Source organism: Heteronotia binoei, chromosome 4 (genome assembly GCF_032191835.1).
Source record: "Heteronotia binoei isolate CCM8104 ecotype False Entrance Well chromosome 4, APGP_CSIRO_Hbin_v1, whole genome shotgun sequence".
Taxonomy (NCBI): domain Eukaryota; kingdom Metazoa; phylum Chordata; class Lepidosauria; order Squamata; family Gekkonidae; genus Heteronotia; species Heteronotia binoei.
Window position 1 is genome coordinate 134,222,620 of NC_083226.1, and position 18,622 is coordinate 134,241,241.

Consider the following 18,622-nt stretch of genomic DNA (forward strand, 5'->3'; position numbering starts at 1 on the left):
CTGGTGGGTGGCTGTTCTACCCAGACATAGCAAATTTTTCCCAAAGAAAATGCACTGGGATATTATCTGCAGTCTCTTGGGAGGGGAAAACTCTCCAGGGTTTAATTTTCTATATTGTGGATTTTTTCTTTTCTTTCTTTTTTGTAAACATGTTGTAGAAAAGTTTGTAGCATGTCAAAATGAATACTTCATTCAAGGACCTAGTAATGTGCTTAGAACAGAATCCACGTTCCATTTTTTCAGTGTAATGTATGATTCGAGTAACTAAAAGGTGTCAATTTTGGTGTTACCTTTATTTCAGTGCCTATCTTCGGTTGCCACTGCCTTGCAATCTGGCTTCCTTCCATACTGTGAACCTGTGTACCAGCGCTGTGTAAACCTGGTACAGAAGACTCTTGCACAAGCCATGGTATATTTCTGTTGTTCTTTCATCTGTGAAGCCATTAATCCTCAATTCAATTTGTCAGCATTTGTAAATGAAAGCGAAAGAATGTTCTTCAACCGGTCTTGTTGGCTTAAAGTAAATAGCAAAAAATGAGCACACATGAAGCTACCTTATACTGAATCAGATCCTTGGTTTATCAAAGACTGATTCTACACACAGGTTTGATCAGCACTGAATCCACCTGCTAGAGACCCGCATCATGCAAAATGAGTCCACATTTAAAAATATGCTCCTCACCTTTTGCAGAGTTTTACATCTATATTTGCAAAAGAAGGAGGAAAGCCTGCAGGCCCTCACCGCTGTCTCTCAAGATTGCCTGTTCATGGGGGTGGGGGTTGAAACCCCAGTCAAAGTGCTGCTGTCACACGCATACTCTCAACCAGCCAAAAATGGACTTTGCTTTAACTCTGGTTGGAACTGGGCTTTTATTCCAGGAGAGGGGAGGAGAGGTGGGCAGAGCCGCCAACAACCTGGAGCAGGGGAGAGATGATGCCCCTGGCAAGGACTCCAGCCGCCCGTGTGGCAGTGCACACATTGCTATCACACACTGCCTCTTTCTCCTTGCAAGGGAAGTCAAGCTCAGAGAAGAAGGCGCCCCTCTCAGCTGCTCTTGCCTGAAGGCAAGAGAATCTGGACGGGGCCAAGTGCACTCTTCTCCTCTGAGCTTGGAGGAGAAGAATGCGCCTTACTTGGCTGCTCTTGCTTTCAAGTGCTCTCGCAAGGACGGGGATTTGGGGAGGAGTTTGACAACTTCTAGAATTACAGCTTTAGATCCAAATCTGCAGAAAACCCCAGTTCAAAAAGGGGTCTTGTAAAGTGAGGAGCAACTCTGTGGTGAAAATGCTCTCGATGCCAATTCATGAAAGTGAATGTGAACCACTACGAAAAATCCAAAACAAGACAGAAGTGATGGCTGTATGCAATGTAAACTAACACTTTTTAAAGCGCACTGAAAGGAAATCTTCTGCCCAGTGTAAAATTGGCCAAAGTCAATATTGTTGACTCCTGGCGGGCAGTAGCTCTCTAGGGTCTCAGGCAGAGGTCTTTTCACATCACCTGCTGCTAGATCCTTTGAGAGATGGTAGGAATTGAACCTGGGACCTTCTGCATGCCAAGCAGATACTTTACCACTGAGCCATGGCCCAGTGTTGTATGTCACAACCAATACAGTACAAATGTAATTCTTTACTCCAATTCTTTTTGCAGAGTCAGGGTATTACTCTATAATTGTCATGTATTAAGTGCTGGGACTTTAAGATATTGCCAGTTTTTAAGAATTATGTTTGTACTATATTTGTACTGTATTGGTTGTGAAATGCTGTGCAGTTTTTGTTTTGTATTGCTCACTTTACTGTATTTCTCACTCCTTGGTTGTTGTTCCAGTGTTGTAGGTGGCATTAGTAAGCTTGTACATTGTTTTTATTCCAGTTGCACAATGCTCAACCAGACCAGTATGAGGCTCCGGATAAAGACTTCATGATTGTGGCTCTTGATTTACTTAGTGGCTTAGCAGAAGGACTTGGAGGCAACATTGAGCAGCTAGTGGCTCGCAGCAATATCCTGACGTTAATGTACCAGTGTATGCAGGTAAGACAATCAGTTTATTTCTTTCTTACTTTCTAAATAAGATCTTAAAAAGGGAAATAAATGGGCTTTTATTTTTCTGTTCTAGGATAAAATGCCTGAGGTGCGACAGAGTTCTTTTGCATTGCTAGGTGATTTGACGAAGGCTTGTTTTCAACATGTGAAGCCTTGCATTGGTATGTTACTATAAAAAGCATTGCTATTGTTATCAGGTATAGAAGAGACTATGTCATGTACACCTTAAATTAGCATGTTTTGTGAGAGTATTATCTGCTAGGGTGCCTGGAAGTAATAATACTTGGCATTTATGGTGCTTCATGAACATTATCTTATCCTTACAACTCTGTTGTAGGATAGGCCATTATTATTTCTCCCAGATGATTGTGGTTGCTGATGTTGAAAAATGTGCCAAAGGCCACCTAGTGCATATATGGCACAGGTGAGATTTGAACTAAGGATGTCTACTGTCACAGCTGCTGTGGTGCACCTGCTTTAGTTTTTCAGTATTTGCCTTTATGCATGCAGTTTATTTTTTTTCTCTCATGGGGATGAAAGATAGCATAGTTACACCCAAAGAAGGACTTACAAGAGAATAGTTTGCTGTGCTAACCTTGCTAATACTGGAAGATATGAATCAGAAATGAGCTGTCTCTTTGGAGGAAAAGAAATTTTCATGATTAGTTATTGCTTACCTTTGGCTTTTCCTATGCACATTTGAGGTCAGGTAATCACATCACAGTTGTATGGACTTTGCAATTTATCTTTTAAATATCAGTATTTCTCCCCATAATGAGAATGGAACAAGTCTCTGTAGCAAACGTTTGCCTTTCATTTTCCCCTTATTTCCCCCCGAGGAGGTAACACATGATCTGGGCCTATGCTGCATTCTTAACCCCACTATTCCTCTCCCCCTTTGCAGTCCAGGTGTGAATAGTGTGTTTAGGATTCTCCCAAGTGCAAGTGAGACTGGCTTGTGCCAGCTAAAGTACTTCTCAGGAGCTTAGGGTGAAGGACAGTCTCTCTCTCTCTCTCTCTCTCTCTCTCTCTCGGCTTGACTTCGCGAACGAAGATTTAAGAAGGGTGCAGTAGTCCACGTCTGCTGCAGGCTCGCTGGTGGCTGACAAGACCAATGCAGGACAGGCAGATCCGGCCACAGTGGCTGCAGGGAAAAGTCTGATTTGGGGTGGTGCTGTAGCAGTGCGATTCTTTAGGCCACCTTTTCTAGGCCCCTCTCCATGCGGAGCAAGCAGTGCTGTCCCTAGATAAGGCTGCTTGGTCGTTCATGGTGCTGCCAAAAAATGCTTTCGTCTCCGGGTCAGCATCAGGCGACCAATACCCTGAACCGCCTACATGCAGGATCGGGACTGCGGCTTCCAGTGGCATCTTCCAGCTGCCATTTCGCCCCTTGCCCATCGCTGCAGGACTTGGTGTGTTGTGGGTTGTGGATGTGGATATGCCCTTCAGGCCTGCGCAGAGGAATTTTTAGGTGAAGCACAGTGTGCGCGGTACTGGCTCCACCCTTTCACCTTGGGGTCATCTGCCATGGCCCAGTAAGCCGGGACACTGGCAGCGAGTCCTCCAGGTGGTAGGTGTTACATTAACGAGCTCTATCTGCCCGGGTTTGATGTTAGAGTTTTCCTTCTCTTGGCTGGCGAGGTTGGTGAGCCCAGCCTGCCCATTCAGTTATACCACCGGATATTCGGTCGCGCCATGACATGGCAAACTCTGTGAGAAACGGGGGGGACCAGTGGGAAGGTGTTGCCACGGATGCAGTAATGCAGGAGAGGCCATTGCAGTGACCATTTGCCAGGCATAGCTGGACAGTGACCACGCAGCGTTCACTACACCGGGAAAGGAGAGGCTATGTATTGCGCATACACTTTCCCTGGAGGGGCAGGATACCCAAGAGGGAGCCTACCCCCCCTCCTCCCCGTGAAGGACAGTGCTATTGGTTTAATTGTCATAGTTCAGACATTGTGGCTTTGGGCTTTCCACCCTCCAGGAATAGGGTGGTCAGTAAGAGACCACTTGCCATTTTCCTTCAGACAACTTGACAGTAATGACAAACTCTTGAAATTTTAATTTCCATCTACAAATTCAGTTCTTTGTTGCACAAAACAGCTTTCCTAGATTCCTTACTTGATCTTGTTTCTGCTGTAAAATGTGAGCTTTATGGTATAAAGTCCATTTCTAGTGTAATTATTTTTTAAAAGCCTTTACACATTTTCAGATAAATGACAGAACTCAGGGTTATTCAGTAGCTGCTTATGCCTTGCTTTTATCCCAGACCTGATGTGATTTGACTAGGTAATAAAAATATAGCCACTCTTCAGAAGCCTTTTCATTTACATACACATTATGTATGTGTGAAGTTCTGGTATGGGAGAATACTAATGGTGTGGCCTCCTTTGTGTTTTTTTTCCTTACAGCGGATTTTATGCCAATTTTGGGAACCAACCTGAATCCTGAGTTCATTTCTGTGTGTAACAATGCCACCTGGGCTATTGGAGAAATTTCTATTCAGATGGGTAAGGTTTGCATTTTTAAGGGCTCATTTAAGTTCTGCATTATATAGACTGCTTTTCTGTCTTGCTGCCAGTTATAAAAATCTGGCATTAGATTGTGCTAATGTGCCCATTTGGAATGCATGTCTTCATTTGTTTTTTTTTTAATGGACTGTGTGTTGTCTCTTTCTAGGTATAGAGATGCAGCTTTATATTCCTATGGTCTTGCACCAGCTTGTAGAAATCATTAACAGACCCAACACACCAAAGACTTTGTTAGAAAACACAGGTACCCTACAACTGAACTGTTTGCAGTGAATTAAGTTATGCAGATGTCTGCTTTTAAACCAGATTACTCAGAGTTGTAGGGAAACTGCATCAGAATTGGTTAAAGCAAAAGCAACTCAGTTTTCTTTTACAAGCTTCAATCTTGCATTTAACTGCCTTTACTAAACAGGTTCTAGGATGGTCCCCCCCCCGCCCCCCAATATTTTATAAATTAAGAACTTCATTAGAACTGGGAACTCATAGTTTATTTCCTAAACATAGTTAAATAATTTTAAAAAGCAGTTTAGCATGGACTTAAGAGATATGTAGAATGTGAAGTTCTTTGTGTATTCTCTAAAATTAGCTGATCTTCCAAAGCCATAATGGCCAACAAGACGAATGTGAATGCATAGTTTCTTTTTTCGTAAATCATCTGATTCTGAACACTGTCTATTCTATTGAATTTAAATAAGTTAGCCAGATATAAAGTATATAAAATTCTTAAAGGAGGCCTTTCATAATTGCAGATTTGGTTTTGGATTGAAAGACCCTTTAAAATGGAGTTTGAGGCTTGTCCAGCATTTGTAAAAAAGCATGTCCTTGTTTTAAAGAACACCTTCCATATTCTGGGGAGAAAATGTCATCATTAGTAATCTGTGTCTACACTGTAATCTGATACAAGTGATACCAAGTTCATAGGTATAGGTTATAGTCATATTCTGTGGTTTAGCCATAGATAGTTCGGCATTGGAAAAGAGTCAGGATTGGAGGAATACATTCAATTTATGTTGGTTAAGTACAAGAAAATACAAAGACTACAGAATTATGTTTTACTTCTATATGGAAGGTGAGCGTTTAGAAAAACTACACGGGGGCTTGGTAAATTATAGGTATCTCACTGTTCACAAAGAGTTTGCAAACCTCTTGCATTTTGTGGAGCAATTTAAAGAGCTCTCTTCAAAACCTTTTTATGATTTTAGCACGTTACTTGTTGTGCTTGCTTTTTATACAGTGTAGAAGTTAAGACTTTAGAACCTTCTAGCATTATTCTTAAATAGTGTATATAAATACTTGGAGAGTTTGATTCGACAAATAAATGTTGAATGTGTTGTACTTCAGGTTTGTTGTGGGATATTAAAGCATACTTTGGGCTCAGTTATATTTATAATTGCTAGATCTGCACGCATTGAGAATTTAGGCTTGGCATTTTTCTGGGATTGTGAGGCTTTTCCTAATTGGTTCCTCAAGTAATGGTCAAGATTTGCACCACCTAAGAATACCTGCCAAAAGCGAGCAGCGTAGTCCAGACTTAACTTTCTGTTTTCATAAACATTTGTATTGAGAGGATTGCAGTAGAGTTCATTGAATTTGGCCTCTGAGCAAAATAAAGTCACATGCAAGCTTATGTTTCTAATATAAAATCCTTTAGTTTTATAGAACTTTTAAAGAATACTCTTTACAGTGTTATATCCTACACCAAATCTTACAGTGGAAAGAGCATCATCTGCTTTATTGCATGTGTTCATGAGATTGTTCACAAATGCCTGTTTTGGAGTGTTGCATAATGTCTCTTAAGCATAGGCTTCTCTGCTTCATATGAATCTGCTGGATTTTAGTATTCATGTAGTTTGCTTCAAATAATCCTTAAACATACCCACACTCTCCCTTTTTTCTGAAGAATTTCTCTGTGAGTTGAGAGAACACCATTTAAAGTCCAAACATATTCATTTAGTAGGCAGTGTCACACACTAAATAATACTTGTTAAAATAGTTCTTATGTTCAAATAGGGCAGTGCTCCCTTTGTATTTATGCCTTGGAGATCTGTCAAAATCATTGATAGTGGCATTGATGTATTGTTAACAAACTCTGCATTTCTGTTGTTTGTTATGAAAAGCTACAAGGTCATAGTCCAGTCTCCTGATTTCTTTTCCTCCCTTACCTTCAAAGAGTTTTAATAAATTCATGTGTTCCACAGGAGGGAAAATCCTTTGTAAATTTCAGGTAGTGACATTTGAATTTTAAAATTAAAATTTATGCTTGAGATATTAGATATAGACGTATAAAAGAACTTAATCCACAGTTACAGGAATGTCCAGAATGCCTTTGAATCTATAGTTTTGGTATAGATTGACATTATTAAATGCTAAAGTTACCTTTTGGTGTTCTCTCATTCACTTAATTCCTTTTTCCTTTTACTCCTTCTCCCCACTCCAAATAGTATGCCATATGTTGCTGCCCCTTATTTATAGGGGGTGGTAATGAACAGCACTGGTGAAATCTTATGTTTATTATCATACACAGGTTCTGTTGGTTTCTGTTTCTGAGTTATTTGTTGTTTTTTCTTTATTTTTCTCCTTCCCCCCTCATTTGCTCATGTCTTGGTTGGCGTTTGGTGGTGTATAACCGTGATTGCGTTACCTTAGCAATAACAATTGGTCGTCTTGGTTACGTTTGTCCTCAAGAGGTGGCCCCCATGCTACAGCAGTTTATAAGACCCTGGTGTGTATTATTCAATCTTTTTTTTATTCATTTTTCTTCACTTTCTTTCTTTCTTTCCTCTCTCTATCTCACTTCTAGATATACTTTTCAGTTGGTTACAAAAAATCACTATTCTTAATCATTGCCAACCATGTGACTAATCTTGTCCTATCAGGTTTGTGAGTTTTTTAGCGGTACCGTCATGTATATATTTCATGTTGTGGCTAACAACTAATGGATGCATGGGATAAGATTGTCACATGCTTGATGTGTTAAAGCTTGAATATTAAAAAGCATTTTAAAATCCACCAGAATGATGATATGCATGCAAATTGTGTAAAAAGTTAAGCATCACATTACATTATTTCGAACTCATTTGGTGATTTGACTTGCTGTCTGGAATACATGTTTATAGATTTGTAGTGTATCAAATAGCTTGCTTGCTGCTGTAAAAAGAAGTGGAAAAGTTCCTTTAGTGGGATTTGTCATGTGTGGTTTTTTTTTAAACTAGGACAAGATATGCTGCTTTCAGTAGCAGAAGCTCCTAAGTGTATTTATTTGTAATGGTATTTAATGGAATATGTCACACTTCGTATCAGTCTGTGTTACAGTGACTGGCATTGTGAGAAAGAATATGAGTTGTTCTGATATCTATAAATTGTTTGCATTTCAGATTGGATTAAAAATTACTATGAGTTACAAGGAACATAAAACAATTAAAGTGTATGTTATGTAATCTTTAAGCTTCTTTTCTGTGTGACGCTTACTCCATCAAATACTATAGGAACTTAATTTTGAAGCAAAGCCAAACCTAACACTTGATTCTCTGTTTTACTAGGTGTACCTCTCTCCGAAACATAAGGGACAATGAAGAGAAAGATTCAGCATTCCGTGGGATTTGTACCATGATCACTGTCAATCCTAGTGGAGTAGTCCAAGTAAGCTTTGTGTTGGTCTTAATGGGATATAAATTAAAAATGAACTCCCTTTTCCTTTCTGCAAATAGGAAATGACCACATTCTTATCACAGGATGTTGTGTCCTACTATAGATTGGTTATTGCAAAATACTTAAGTCATGGGCAGCCCAATCCAGAGAACCGCCATGTAGCTGCGCTTGAGTGCAGAACTAGTGTCGGCAGCCACAGTCGGCTTCCAAAGGGGAGACGTTACGCCACACTTAAAGGGGGAGAGCGGCCCAACAAGCGAGAGAGAACCTGTTGCCATGGTGATTCCGCCCAGGCACATGCCATTGGCCTGCTGCCGAGGTGGGGGTGGGGGAGGCGCAGGCTCGCGGGGGACCACGGGATTAGCCAGCCTGTTGCATGTGACCGGGCGAGGGGCTGGAAAGCCGGCGCCTGAGAGGCTTTCAATCCCCTCACTCCCTCCCGCTTTCAGAGACTCTTGCCAATGGCAGGCAGGCGGGCAGAGGCATGCGCAGACAAGTAGGAAATGTTCCTCTTGGGTTAGAGCCATCCATCAGAAATTGTCTACGCTTGGCTTTTCACCTGAATCTCTCCAGATAATGGCCCTGGATCAAGCCAGGGCCATAGTCAAACAGAGACTACAAGACAATGAGAGACAGAATGATATTGCCAAGGTCCCAGATTATCTAGCTCCCCCTCAAAGGAGATATGTGTTAGCTCCAGCCCCCTATCTCTCAACTCTACCATCCCACAGAAGGGCCTTTTCTATGGCCCGTTGCAATATCTTTCCTTCAGCAGTCGTTGAGGGCCGCTTTAGAAAGGTGCCTATGGCTGAGCGGGTTTGTCCTTGTGGTGCAGATAAAGTTGAAATGATTGACCATGTTTTGTTTGGGTGTGGCCTATACCCTGGCATAGGAGCCAGGTACGTTTATTCTTTGTTGGAGGGATGTTTCGGGTTTTCTGATTTCAAAATCAGAAATACGCTGTTACCAGATTTTAACCCCCAATTCACAATTAATTGTGCCAAATTTATGGCGGCAGCTAGGAGAATTCATGAGGATTATGTAGCGAAGGGGTCTTAAACGGACTGTTTTTTGAATATTTCCAAGCTTGTATTTTATCTTTTCTTAAATGCTTGAGTACTCTGTATACCATCACAAATGCTACTGAAACGGATATAAATAGAGACCATGCATAAAGTTGCCAAATTTTGTTCCCATGCAATCAAATTGAATTTTATGGTTCTTACAAGTTAATGTCGCGGTAACAGATTGTAATTTTAACCAGAGTATTCTAGTTAATATTTTTCTGGAGCTGTATAATTTAAAAATTTTTTTATTATATGTACTATATTTATTAAGCTAGAAGATGTTTGACCACTACTGTATTATTTGTCATATCTCATTATTCATACTAATGTCCTATATTTTATTTTCACATTTATTTTTTAAATATCTTACGTTTCACCTATTTAGGTCCATTTGACTTTTACAATTTTTATGTGGTGGTTGTTGGCCTGCATTGTGCTGTGTATTTGGTCATGGACCGTAATAAAGCAAACTGAAACTGAAGTAGAAAGTGCCAAGTGCAGGAGTTCGCTGTCCTAGACAGCGGCTGGAATGCGTGTCTGGGAACTCCCAGACCAAGGCCAAAAGAAACGCCCCAGAGCCCTCCCCCCGGTGTTGCCCTGCTGCCACCCCCTGCTGTGTGCAAGGAACACCTCCCCTGGCGCCTGCAGAACTCAAGAATGCGAGCCGCTGGGCATGCATCCACTTCAGCAGTCCCCTCCCCTTAGTGCCCTGCGCGCAACAGCCCTATGGGGTAGGTAGGCTGTCAGCCCAGGCAGGCTGAGGGGCGGCACCCCCTCCCCTGTCCAGCCACACGGGGGGCAGCGTGGCGGCTCATAAACCGTTTCCCCCCACCCCCCAGAACTAAGTCTGCCCACCCTTCCAGGCATTCCCTTGGAGAGGCAGAGGGCAGACGAAGGGAAGGGAGCAGGCAGCAGCACAGAGTAGCGGGGTCAGCAAATGCCCCCTGCTGGAGCCCACTGCTGGGTTCAAGTGCCAGAGACGCTCACACACCGAGTGGTTGAGAGCAAGGGGAGGGGGAGGATGGGGGGGGGGCACAGTGGAACTTACCCAGCCATGGGTGACAGTCCTCGCATGCAGAGTCTCCGGGAGCCTGGAACCTGTGGAGATCTGGAAACAAGAACAGTTAGCCCCCGGGGAGAGACCTCTCTCTCTCCCCCTCGCAAGTCAAAGATACTGTCAAAGCTACCGCGCAGTGCAAAACCCGTCTCCAATGTGCCTACCTGTCCCTCACTCTAAGTCTGTATGGCGGGGATGTCGCCAGCAGAGCTTCTTGCCATGCCAGATTGTCCCTAACAACTGAGTTGTGCGAGGCCAGAGCGGAAGTATTTCTAGGAGGGGGGAGACTGCTATTGGATGCTGGGGAGGGGGCTTGTCAGCCCGAGGCTAAAGGGGATTGGCGAGGCAATTACACCACTCCCTAAGGGGTTTGCAAGCTTCTGCAGTGGCAGAGGTGACCTTTGTTTTTGGTTTCAATGAGTGCCTATGGGACACGCCACTGTTTTTGCAGGCATAACATTGCGCCTCTCGGTGGGGGGGGGGGAGGTGTCAGGGCCCAAACTGCTCAGGAAGCTGCCTAAGCCTGGCCGCGCCCCCAACTCCACCCCTTCCTCTGCTTGAACGCTGTGCTTCGTCTCACTTCCACCCACACTCGGGCGCAGCCCTCAGGCGCTGCGGCCCCTCATGCACGTAAGTCCCTTCCACTGTGGTGGCGCTGGTCGTACAGGGTGCAAATCCTTCTTGCACCCATGTAGCGGATAGTCTACTTCCAAAAGACTTTCCGCACACACATCCTTTGGATTGTGCTCTTAGTGGCTTAGTCTGAGCATGTATTATTTCAAATCCAATGCAGCACTTCCAGAACATTAGTTTTCAGTTATGTAAAATTCTAGAAGGGTTGTTAGCAGCAGAATAAAACAGGAGCCCAGTGGCACCTTAATGATGTAACAGGTTATTCTAGCATAAGTGTTTGGTGAATCAAAGCTGACTTCAGATGCTGTTTTATTAGTCTTTAAGTTGCCACAGGACTCATGTTTTATTCAGTTACCACCTAAAAATGTATAGTAGGTTTCATGGAAACTAGTCTAAATTAGGGTATAGGGACACTGAATAGGCCACACTGAAATAAAATTCAGTTTTAAAAATATTTACTATATATTATTGGTGTCAGTAGAAGTTCATGTACATATTACTTTTTGGAGCAGCCCATACCATCTTGAATTAGAGCCCTGCTTGTAATCATATTGAGCTCTTATTTAAAGAAACTGCCTACCTGCTTGAATGAAGACAGTGGATAATCTGCCTCTTTTAAAGTCCGTTAAGCAGCCTGTGCTGGCGGGTATAGCTTCTCCTGTAAGATTACTGAATTGTGTGGACTAATACCTTCAGCAGCTAAAAGGTTAATTAAAATAAAACCCTGCCCCCCACTCATGGTTGGCTAACAAGAGTCTTGTGGAGAAATCGTATTAACTAGTAGGCCTGGCAGGAGGGGGATCCAATATCATTGACAAACGCTTGAGAGACTTAGAAGGCCCGTCACTGAAGGGAAGTGGCTGTCACAATCTGCTCTTGTGTGCATTATGCTTTTTATTCAAAAATATTAGAAGGCACAACTGTAAAATGAAAGCCTATAGATATAGAATTTGATACCTTTGTCTCCCTTATGTAGGCTGCTATAACAAGTCATCTTGAATACTGATTTATAATTTGTTAATTCTGTGAACACTTACAGGACTTTATATTTTTTTGTGATGCTGTTGCATCATGGATTAACCCAAAAGATGATCTGAGAGACATGTTCTGTAAGGTAATGTGCTATTTTACATCTTTGCTTCCTTTCCCCCAAGTTTTATTTTAATGGCAGGCCCATAGAAAAACTAAGGTAGGCCTTTTTAAAAAAAAATTGTTACAAAGCTAGTGTGGTGTGTTATGGTATTCTGAAAATTGCCTTAAGGAATTTCAAGTTTGGCACCCATAATTTGTGATGAATCCACTCTGATGATTACTTTCAAATGTGAATGGATTTCTTAGTGCATATGTCTTTAAACTTACTTGTACAGTCTGATCACTTCTTCTTTGCCAAGACTTTATTGCTGAAAGTGATCACTAGTCATAGATAAGTAGTTTGAACTTGCTTTCTTCTAATACATTGCAATAGTTCATACTTGCTGTGCTTTTTAAAATACTTTCAGCTCTTTTTAGAAGTGGAAGTGAGCTACATATTCAGTTCAGTATTGTGACTGGATCCAAATTAATGTGTCTTATTATTGACATGAAACAGCCACAAAAGTCGGAAAATAGCACTATTCAGCAAACCCTTGCACAAGAATTCATGCAGAGATACTGATTTCTTGTGTTTAAACTCTTGGACAGCTTTTGTGTGTGTGTGTGCCAACAATAAAAAAGCTCTTTGGATTTCCTGGTGTTCATTTCTAATAGCTCTTTCATGAGCTGAAGATACTTCTTTGGATCCAGCCCTATATGTCTGTAATTAAGTCCTCTGTTAGATTTTTCGTGTGTTAAGCTAGAAATTCAGTGTCTCTGAAGAATTTTCTGTTCACATACAGATCCTTCATGGATTTAAAAATCAAGTTGGAGATGAAAATTGGAGGCGTTTCTCTGACCAGTTTCCTGTTCCCTTAAAAGAGCGCCTTGCAGCTTACTATGGAGTTTAACCACATGTATTCAAGCTGCAGTACAACAGTTAGGGGTAAGTAGCTGTTAACTCTCAAATCCTCCCTGCCTGTTTCTGTAAACTACAGAATAATTCAAAGTAGACATTACTCTTTAGAAAGAATGAATGTCCTTCTGTATATTAATTCCACAGTGCACAATTCTGCCCTCCATGCTTTTCAATCTTTGTGTAAAGCTCTTAGGTCAAATCATTCCTAGTCTTGAGGCTGGTTGTCATCAAAATGGTAATGATACACAGCTCCACATATCCTCATTCAGATGTCCTGGTGATATGGTAGAGGTTCTAAATAGCTGCTTGGCTGTTTAGTTTACATATTCAACCTAAATCCTTGAAAAGACAGAGAAAGGTGACCATTGTGCTTGCCACTTGATGGAGATAACTGACCCTTACTGACTCCATTAAAAGCACAAGGGTATTCTGGATCCAACTATTACTGGGAAAGGAAAGGACCCTGTGCAAGCACCAGTAGTTTCCGACTCTGGGGTGAAGTTGCTTTCACAATGTTTTCACGGTAGACTTTTTGCGGGGTGGTTTGCCATTGCCTTCCGCAGTCATCTACGCTTTCCCCCCAGCAAGCTGGGTACTCATTTTACCGACCTCAGAAGGATGGAAGGCTGAGTTAGCTTAGAGCTGACTACTTGAAAACTCAGCTTCCACCAGGGATCGAACTCAGGTCTTGAGCAGAGCTTAGGACTCCAGTACTGTAGCTTTAACACTCTGCGCCACGGGGCTCTTTATAACTATTACTGGAGGAACAAGTTAATGCAACTGCAAAAAATTGTTTTATAGCAACACAGCTAGCCTGTGATGTGGCCCCTTACATTAAGAACATAAGAGAAGCCATGTTAGATCAGGCCAATGGCCCATCCAGTCCAACATTCTGTGTCACACAGCGGCCAAATATATATATATATATACATACACATACACACACACACTGTGGCTAATAGCCACTGATGGACCTCTGCTCCATATTTTTATCTAACCCCCTCTTGAAGGTGGCCATGCTTGTGGCCGCCACCACCTCCTGTGGCAGTGAATTCCACATGTTAATCACCCTTTAGGTGAAGAAGTACTTCCTTTTATCCGTTTTAACCTTGATACCGTTTTAACATTGATACAGGCTGATCTGGCCACCTGGTTCCATGACACAATAAAACACTGAGACTAGACTACTGTAATGCACTGTACATTGGTCTCCCCTGAAAAACAATTTGGAAACTCCCAACTGGTGCAGATTGCCACGACTCTACTGTTATTGGAAGCTAGATGGAGTATGCTCTGACCTGAATGGCCCACTGTAGCTCAGTCTTTATCTTAGAAGCTAAGCAGGGTTGGCCGTGGTTAGTATTTGGCTGGGAGACCACCGGAGAATCCAGAGTCACTATGAATGTCGCTTGCCATGAAAACCCTACAAGGTTGCCATAAGTCATCTGGAACTTGACAGCGCTTTCCTCCACCACCGCCACCAGATGGAACATGCATATCACTCCCATTCTGCAGACACTGCATTGGCTACCCACTTGTTAACAGGGCTCAATTTAACATGTTGGCTATCATATATGAAACCCTTCATGGCCTTGATCCCTCTTATTTATGAGACCACCTCTCCCCCTGTGCTCCACCATGATAGTTTCACATGTCAGCAAGGGCTTCTGTGAGTACCAGCCTGCAAATTGCTTAAATCAGTTGCTGCCTGTACATATGCTTTCTCTGTTGTGGCTTCCACCTTATGGAATTGCCTGCCCAAGGAGGTCAGAAAAGCTACCATTCTCCTGGTTTTTCTCAAACTAGACAGAATGGAATTATTCGAGGGCTTTTCTGCATAGGCAGTAGGGTACAAAATGGTTTACAAACTAAGCTGGATAACTAATTAGGGACTGTGGTCTATACTGCTGTGTATAGCTTACTGTAGGACATTATTATGTAATTTTGGCACTGCTTAATGTGTCAATGCTTATGCTGTGCTTCAGTTCTTTCTGGTTGGTTCCAAGCTTCTGCAGTCCTAATACATTTTTATGGAATGTTTCATTTTGTTGATTGTACTGACTCACTATGTAATCTGCCATTAGTCCCTTTAAGAAAGGTGGACTATAAATAACATAAAATTGATTATAGTTGTAGTGTTACAAAGAGCTCGCTCACTTGAGAGGCTGTCTTCTCTCAATTCATAAGGACCAACAAGGCACCTCATTCTTGCTTTCTGTATGGTGATTCAATCCACATGCTGTTGAGATTTAAATCCATATTTTCTTTTCATTGTCTTGAACCAGACTTTTGTAACAAAGTTGCATAATTTTATAGGCTATTGATTTTTAAAAATGGCAAAATGAAGTAGTTGATGCATATGAAATTAAAGCTCATCTTAGTTTTTAAATTACATAATCAGTCATTCTTGCTAGTGGAGTTTTGCTCTTCTCTGTGATCAGACAGGTGGCAAATTTGATTCTTTAGTGATCATAATATTGGCAGTTGATTCTTCCCTTAGGGAACGGTGTGCAGGTGGATGAGTGTGCATGCAAGTACTTTCTCTAGCAGATAACAGTAAGATGGAGGTCAGTTGCTAGGTTAGCAAGGAAACTTCAAGTTTTTCTAATGACATGGAATCAGCTGGGCTCTCAGCAGGCTTAGGAGGGTTTGCGGTAATTCCATATTGGGGTGCTATAACCGGAGATATGGGACAGAGAACTTTGCAATGCTTTATTTTCCACAAAAAATTTTGATTTCTAAATAAAATATTAGGCAAACTTGGTAGCTTCAAAATTGAAATTGTATGAGAGTACATTTTTTGTCGTTGTTGTTGACTTGTAAGCCAGGGGTGCTGGGATAAAATGAATATAATCCAATTCTAAAAATCAAGTTAATCAGTTCATTTGATTTGCTGTGCAAGTTAAAACAAATGTGTCTTTATATGATCTTCTTCGTGGTCTCTGTGCATCACACTGATGAGAGAAGGTGCCGATCACGAGTGATCGTTCTAGGAGATCGCAACGAGACCGATCCCGAAGCCATCGATGTTGTTCGCGAGAACCGAACAGAGACAGGTCTCCGTACAGCTGCTCGCCGGGAACGAGACCGGATGAAGGCTCTCTGTCTTGACGGGTACCACCACCCTTGCCATGGGACCAACGCCAATAGCAGTATCTCTACGGGTCTTACCCGATGCCATCGATGTTTCCGTGGTTCCCTCCGTGGCAAGCAGAGTGGGACCAATAGAGGCATCTTGTAGATCGCGTGCGTCCTGCAGACCTCCAAAGTGGCGCCCGTCGGCGTCGGTATCGAAACCTCCAGAGGAGGAACCTCCCAAGCAGAGGAAGGTCCCGCGCCCCCCGCCCCCGGAAGAGGTTACACTACCAGAACTGGATCGGGACCGACCATTACTGCCCTCCGAGCATTCAGAGTCACCGGCGGGTTCCCCGAGATCGATCGAAGGTTCGATACCGGAGGAGCAAGGAGCATTGTCATCCCCAGAGGAACTATCGCCTTCACCAAGGTCACCGAGGAGCAACCCATCTCTCCCTCGGAGGACCTAAAGTCTTATGGGGATCTGATAAGAAGAATGGCCCAGTCCCTATCCCTCCCAACGATTGTCACAGACGACGTCTTTGACATCGTACAAAGAGACACATCAACAGCAATAGCTCTTCCTCTGACTAATGTGATGTTGCACACAGCGAAGGCATCCTGGGACAAGCATGCGTCCACGCCTATTTCGTCACGCAGGCTTGATCACAAGTACTGGATACAAGAATCCACAGCAGACTTCCTCTTCAATCACCCCAAACCAAACTCAGTAGTGGTGGCATCGTCATCCAAGGCAAGGAAGACATACTGCCCCCTCAGATAAGGAAGGGAAGAAGCTGGACAACTTAGGACAACGTGTGTACTCGGCGGGCTCGCTGGGGTTGAAGGTGGCAAACTACTCAGCCTGTATGGGGCGATACCAATACGCCTTATGGGACCAGCTCTCAACAATTTTGCCAGATCTCCCAGAGCAGAGTAGGAACGTGATCAAGAGGATCCAAAAAGAGGGCATGGCACTAGCCAAACAGCAGTTAAACTCGGCCAAACACTCGAGCGACATAGGAGCCAAGACCCTTATGACGGCTATCACCTTGAGGAGACATTCATGGCTAAGGTCGACGGCACTGCAAGCAGATACTCAAGCCTACATTGAGGATCTACCATTTGATGGGAATGGCTTATTCAGTGCCAACACGGACACCGTGCTGCAAGAGATGGATAAAAGCATCAGAACCTCCAGAAATTTAGGAGTCACCATCTCGTCTCGCCAACAGAGCAAACGCCCTTTGAGCAAATGATTTCTTGCTCCTCAAAGCCATGGAGCAAGAAATCATTTCCAAAACCGCCGGGAGAACAACAATGGAGGCCTAAGAACACGACATCCTTCTTGAAAGCCCCGTACAACGCTAAATCAAAGTACTCCCCGACCTCTACACAGTCGGCTTGCCAGAAGGGAAACAGGCAGCTCAAGCAGGGTCTTTGTCCTTCCCCATGTTTCCCATTCCCCTCGCCAGCCTCGGACCGTACCCGGCTTTTCCCTTTCTACCAGGCGTGGTCCAGAATAACAACGGACCAGTGGGTCTTATCTATAATCCGGCTGGGTAATATGATAGAGTTCCAGCAGGCACCAGTGGTACCAACAGTCGTCTACACCAGCCCATCTCCTACCCTTCGGGAAGAGGTGCACTCACTTCTCCAAAAAAAGGCCATAGAACCAGTCCCGGCAAGCCAAGAGGGCTGGGGTTTTTATTCCCGTTATTTCACTATCCCGAAGAAGGATGGCTGCCTGCGTCCCATCATGGACCTCCGAGATCTCAATCTCTACATCCAGCACCAAAAATTCAGGATGACCTCCTTGCCCAACATACTCCCTCTGTTGAATCAGGGAGATTGGATGGCCACCTTGGATCTGCAGGACGCTTATTTCCACATAAGTATCCACCCGTCCCACAGAAGATTCCTCAGGTTTGCCATCGGGACTCTGCATTACCAGTATCGAGCCCTGCCCTTCAGCCTCTCCACAGCCCCCAGGGTGTTCACAAAGACAATGGTCGTGGTTGCAGCCCATCTGAGATTACAGGGCATCATACTGTTTCCATACATAGACGACTGGCTTCTGGTGGCAGAGTCAAAGGTCCGTCTACTACAACACATCTCTACCACTTTAGCCCTTCTGCAAGAGTTGGGTCTGCAAGTGAACAAAAAGAAGTCATGTCTCCAACCTTCCCAGAGGGTACAGTTCATAGGAGCAATCCTAGACACTCAGTCCTGCAAGGTGTTTCTACCAGAGAAGCGAGCAGACGACATTGTAGACCTGGTGCAGATCTTTCTACGGAGCTGGACGGTCACGGCTCTCAAGGTTCAGTGCCTGTTGGGTCTGATAGCATCCACCACATCGATTCTGGCCTTCGCCAGGTTCCACATGAGGAGCCTTCAGTTATGGTTTCTCAAGCACTTCAGATGCCAAGTAGATTCCCCCTTACGCAAGTTTTCCATTCCACAGGAAGTCCTGGCAACCCTACGGTGGTGGCAGCAAAGGCATCACCTGCTGGCGGGGGCTCCTTTCCACAAGCAACAGCCGACAATAACTTTAACCTCGGATGCGTCCCTGTG

General features: G+C 43.4%; 1 protein-coding gene across 3 annotated transcripts in view; it reads left to right on the plus strand.

The window, feature by feature from the left end:
• Positions 1 to 18,622, plus strand: part of TNPO1 (transportin 1) — a 115,888-nt gene that overhangs the window by 77,629 nt on the left and 19,637 nt on the right. For 2 of the 3 annotated variants that reach the window (XM_060235804.1, XM_060235803.1), the window contains exons 16-24: positions 302 to 409; positions 1,874 to 2,032; positions 2,118 to 2,205; positions 4,459 to 4,557; positions 4,727 to 4,822; positions 7,225 to 7,300; positions 8,118 to 8,217; positions 12,023 to 12,097; positions 12,858 to 13,000. In XM_060235804.1, the coding sequence (XP_060091787.1) occupies positions 302 to 409; positions 1,874 to 2,032; positions 2,118 to 2,205; positions 4,459 to 4,557; positions 4,727 to 4,822; positions 7,225 to 7,300; positions 8,118 to 8,217; positions 12,023 to 12,097; positions 12,858 to 12,965 (909 nt within the window). In that variant the 3' untranslated portion in view covers positions 12,966 to 13,000. Of the gene's footprint in view, positions 1 to 301; positions 410 to 1,873; positions 2,033 to 2,117; positions 2,206 to 4,458; positions 4,558 to 4,726; positions 4,823 to 7,224; positions 7,301 to 8,117; positions 8,218 to 12,022; positions 12,098 to 12,857; positions 13,001 to 18,622 lie in introns of those variants that run through there. The other variant, XR_009555276.1, reaches the window with a different exon arrangement.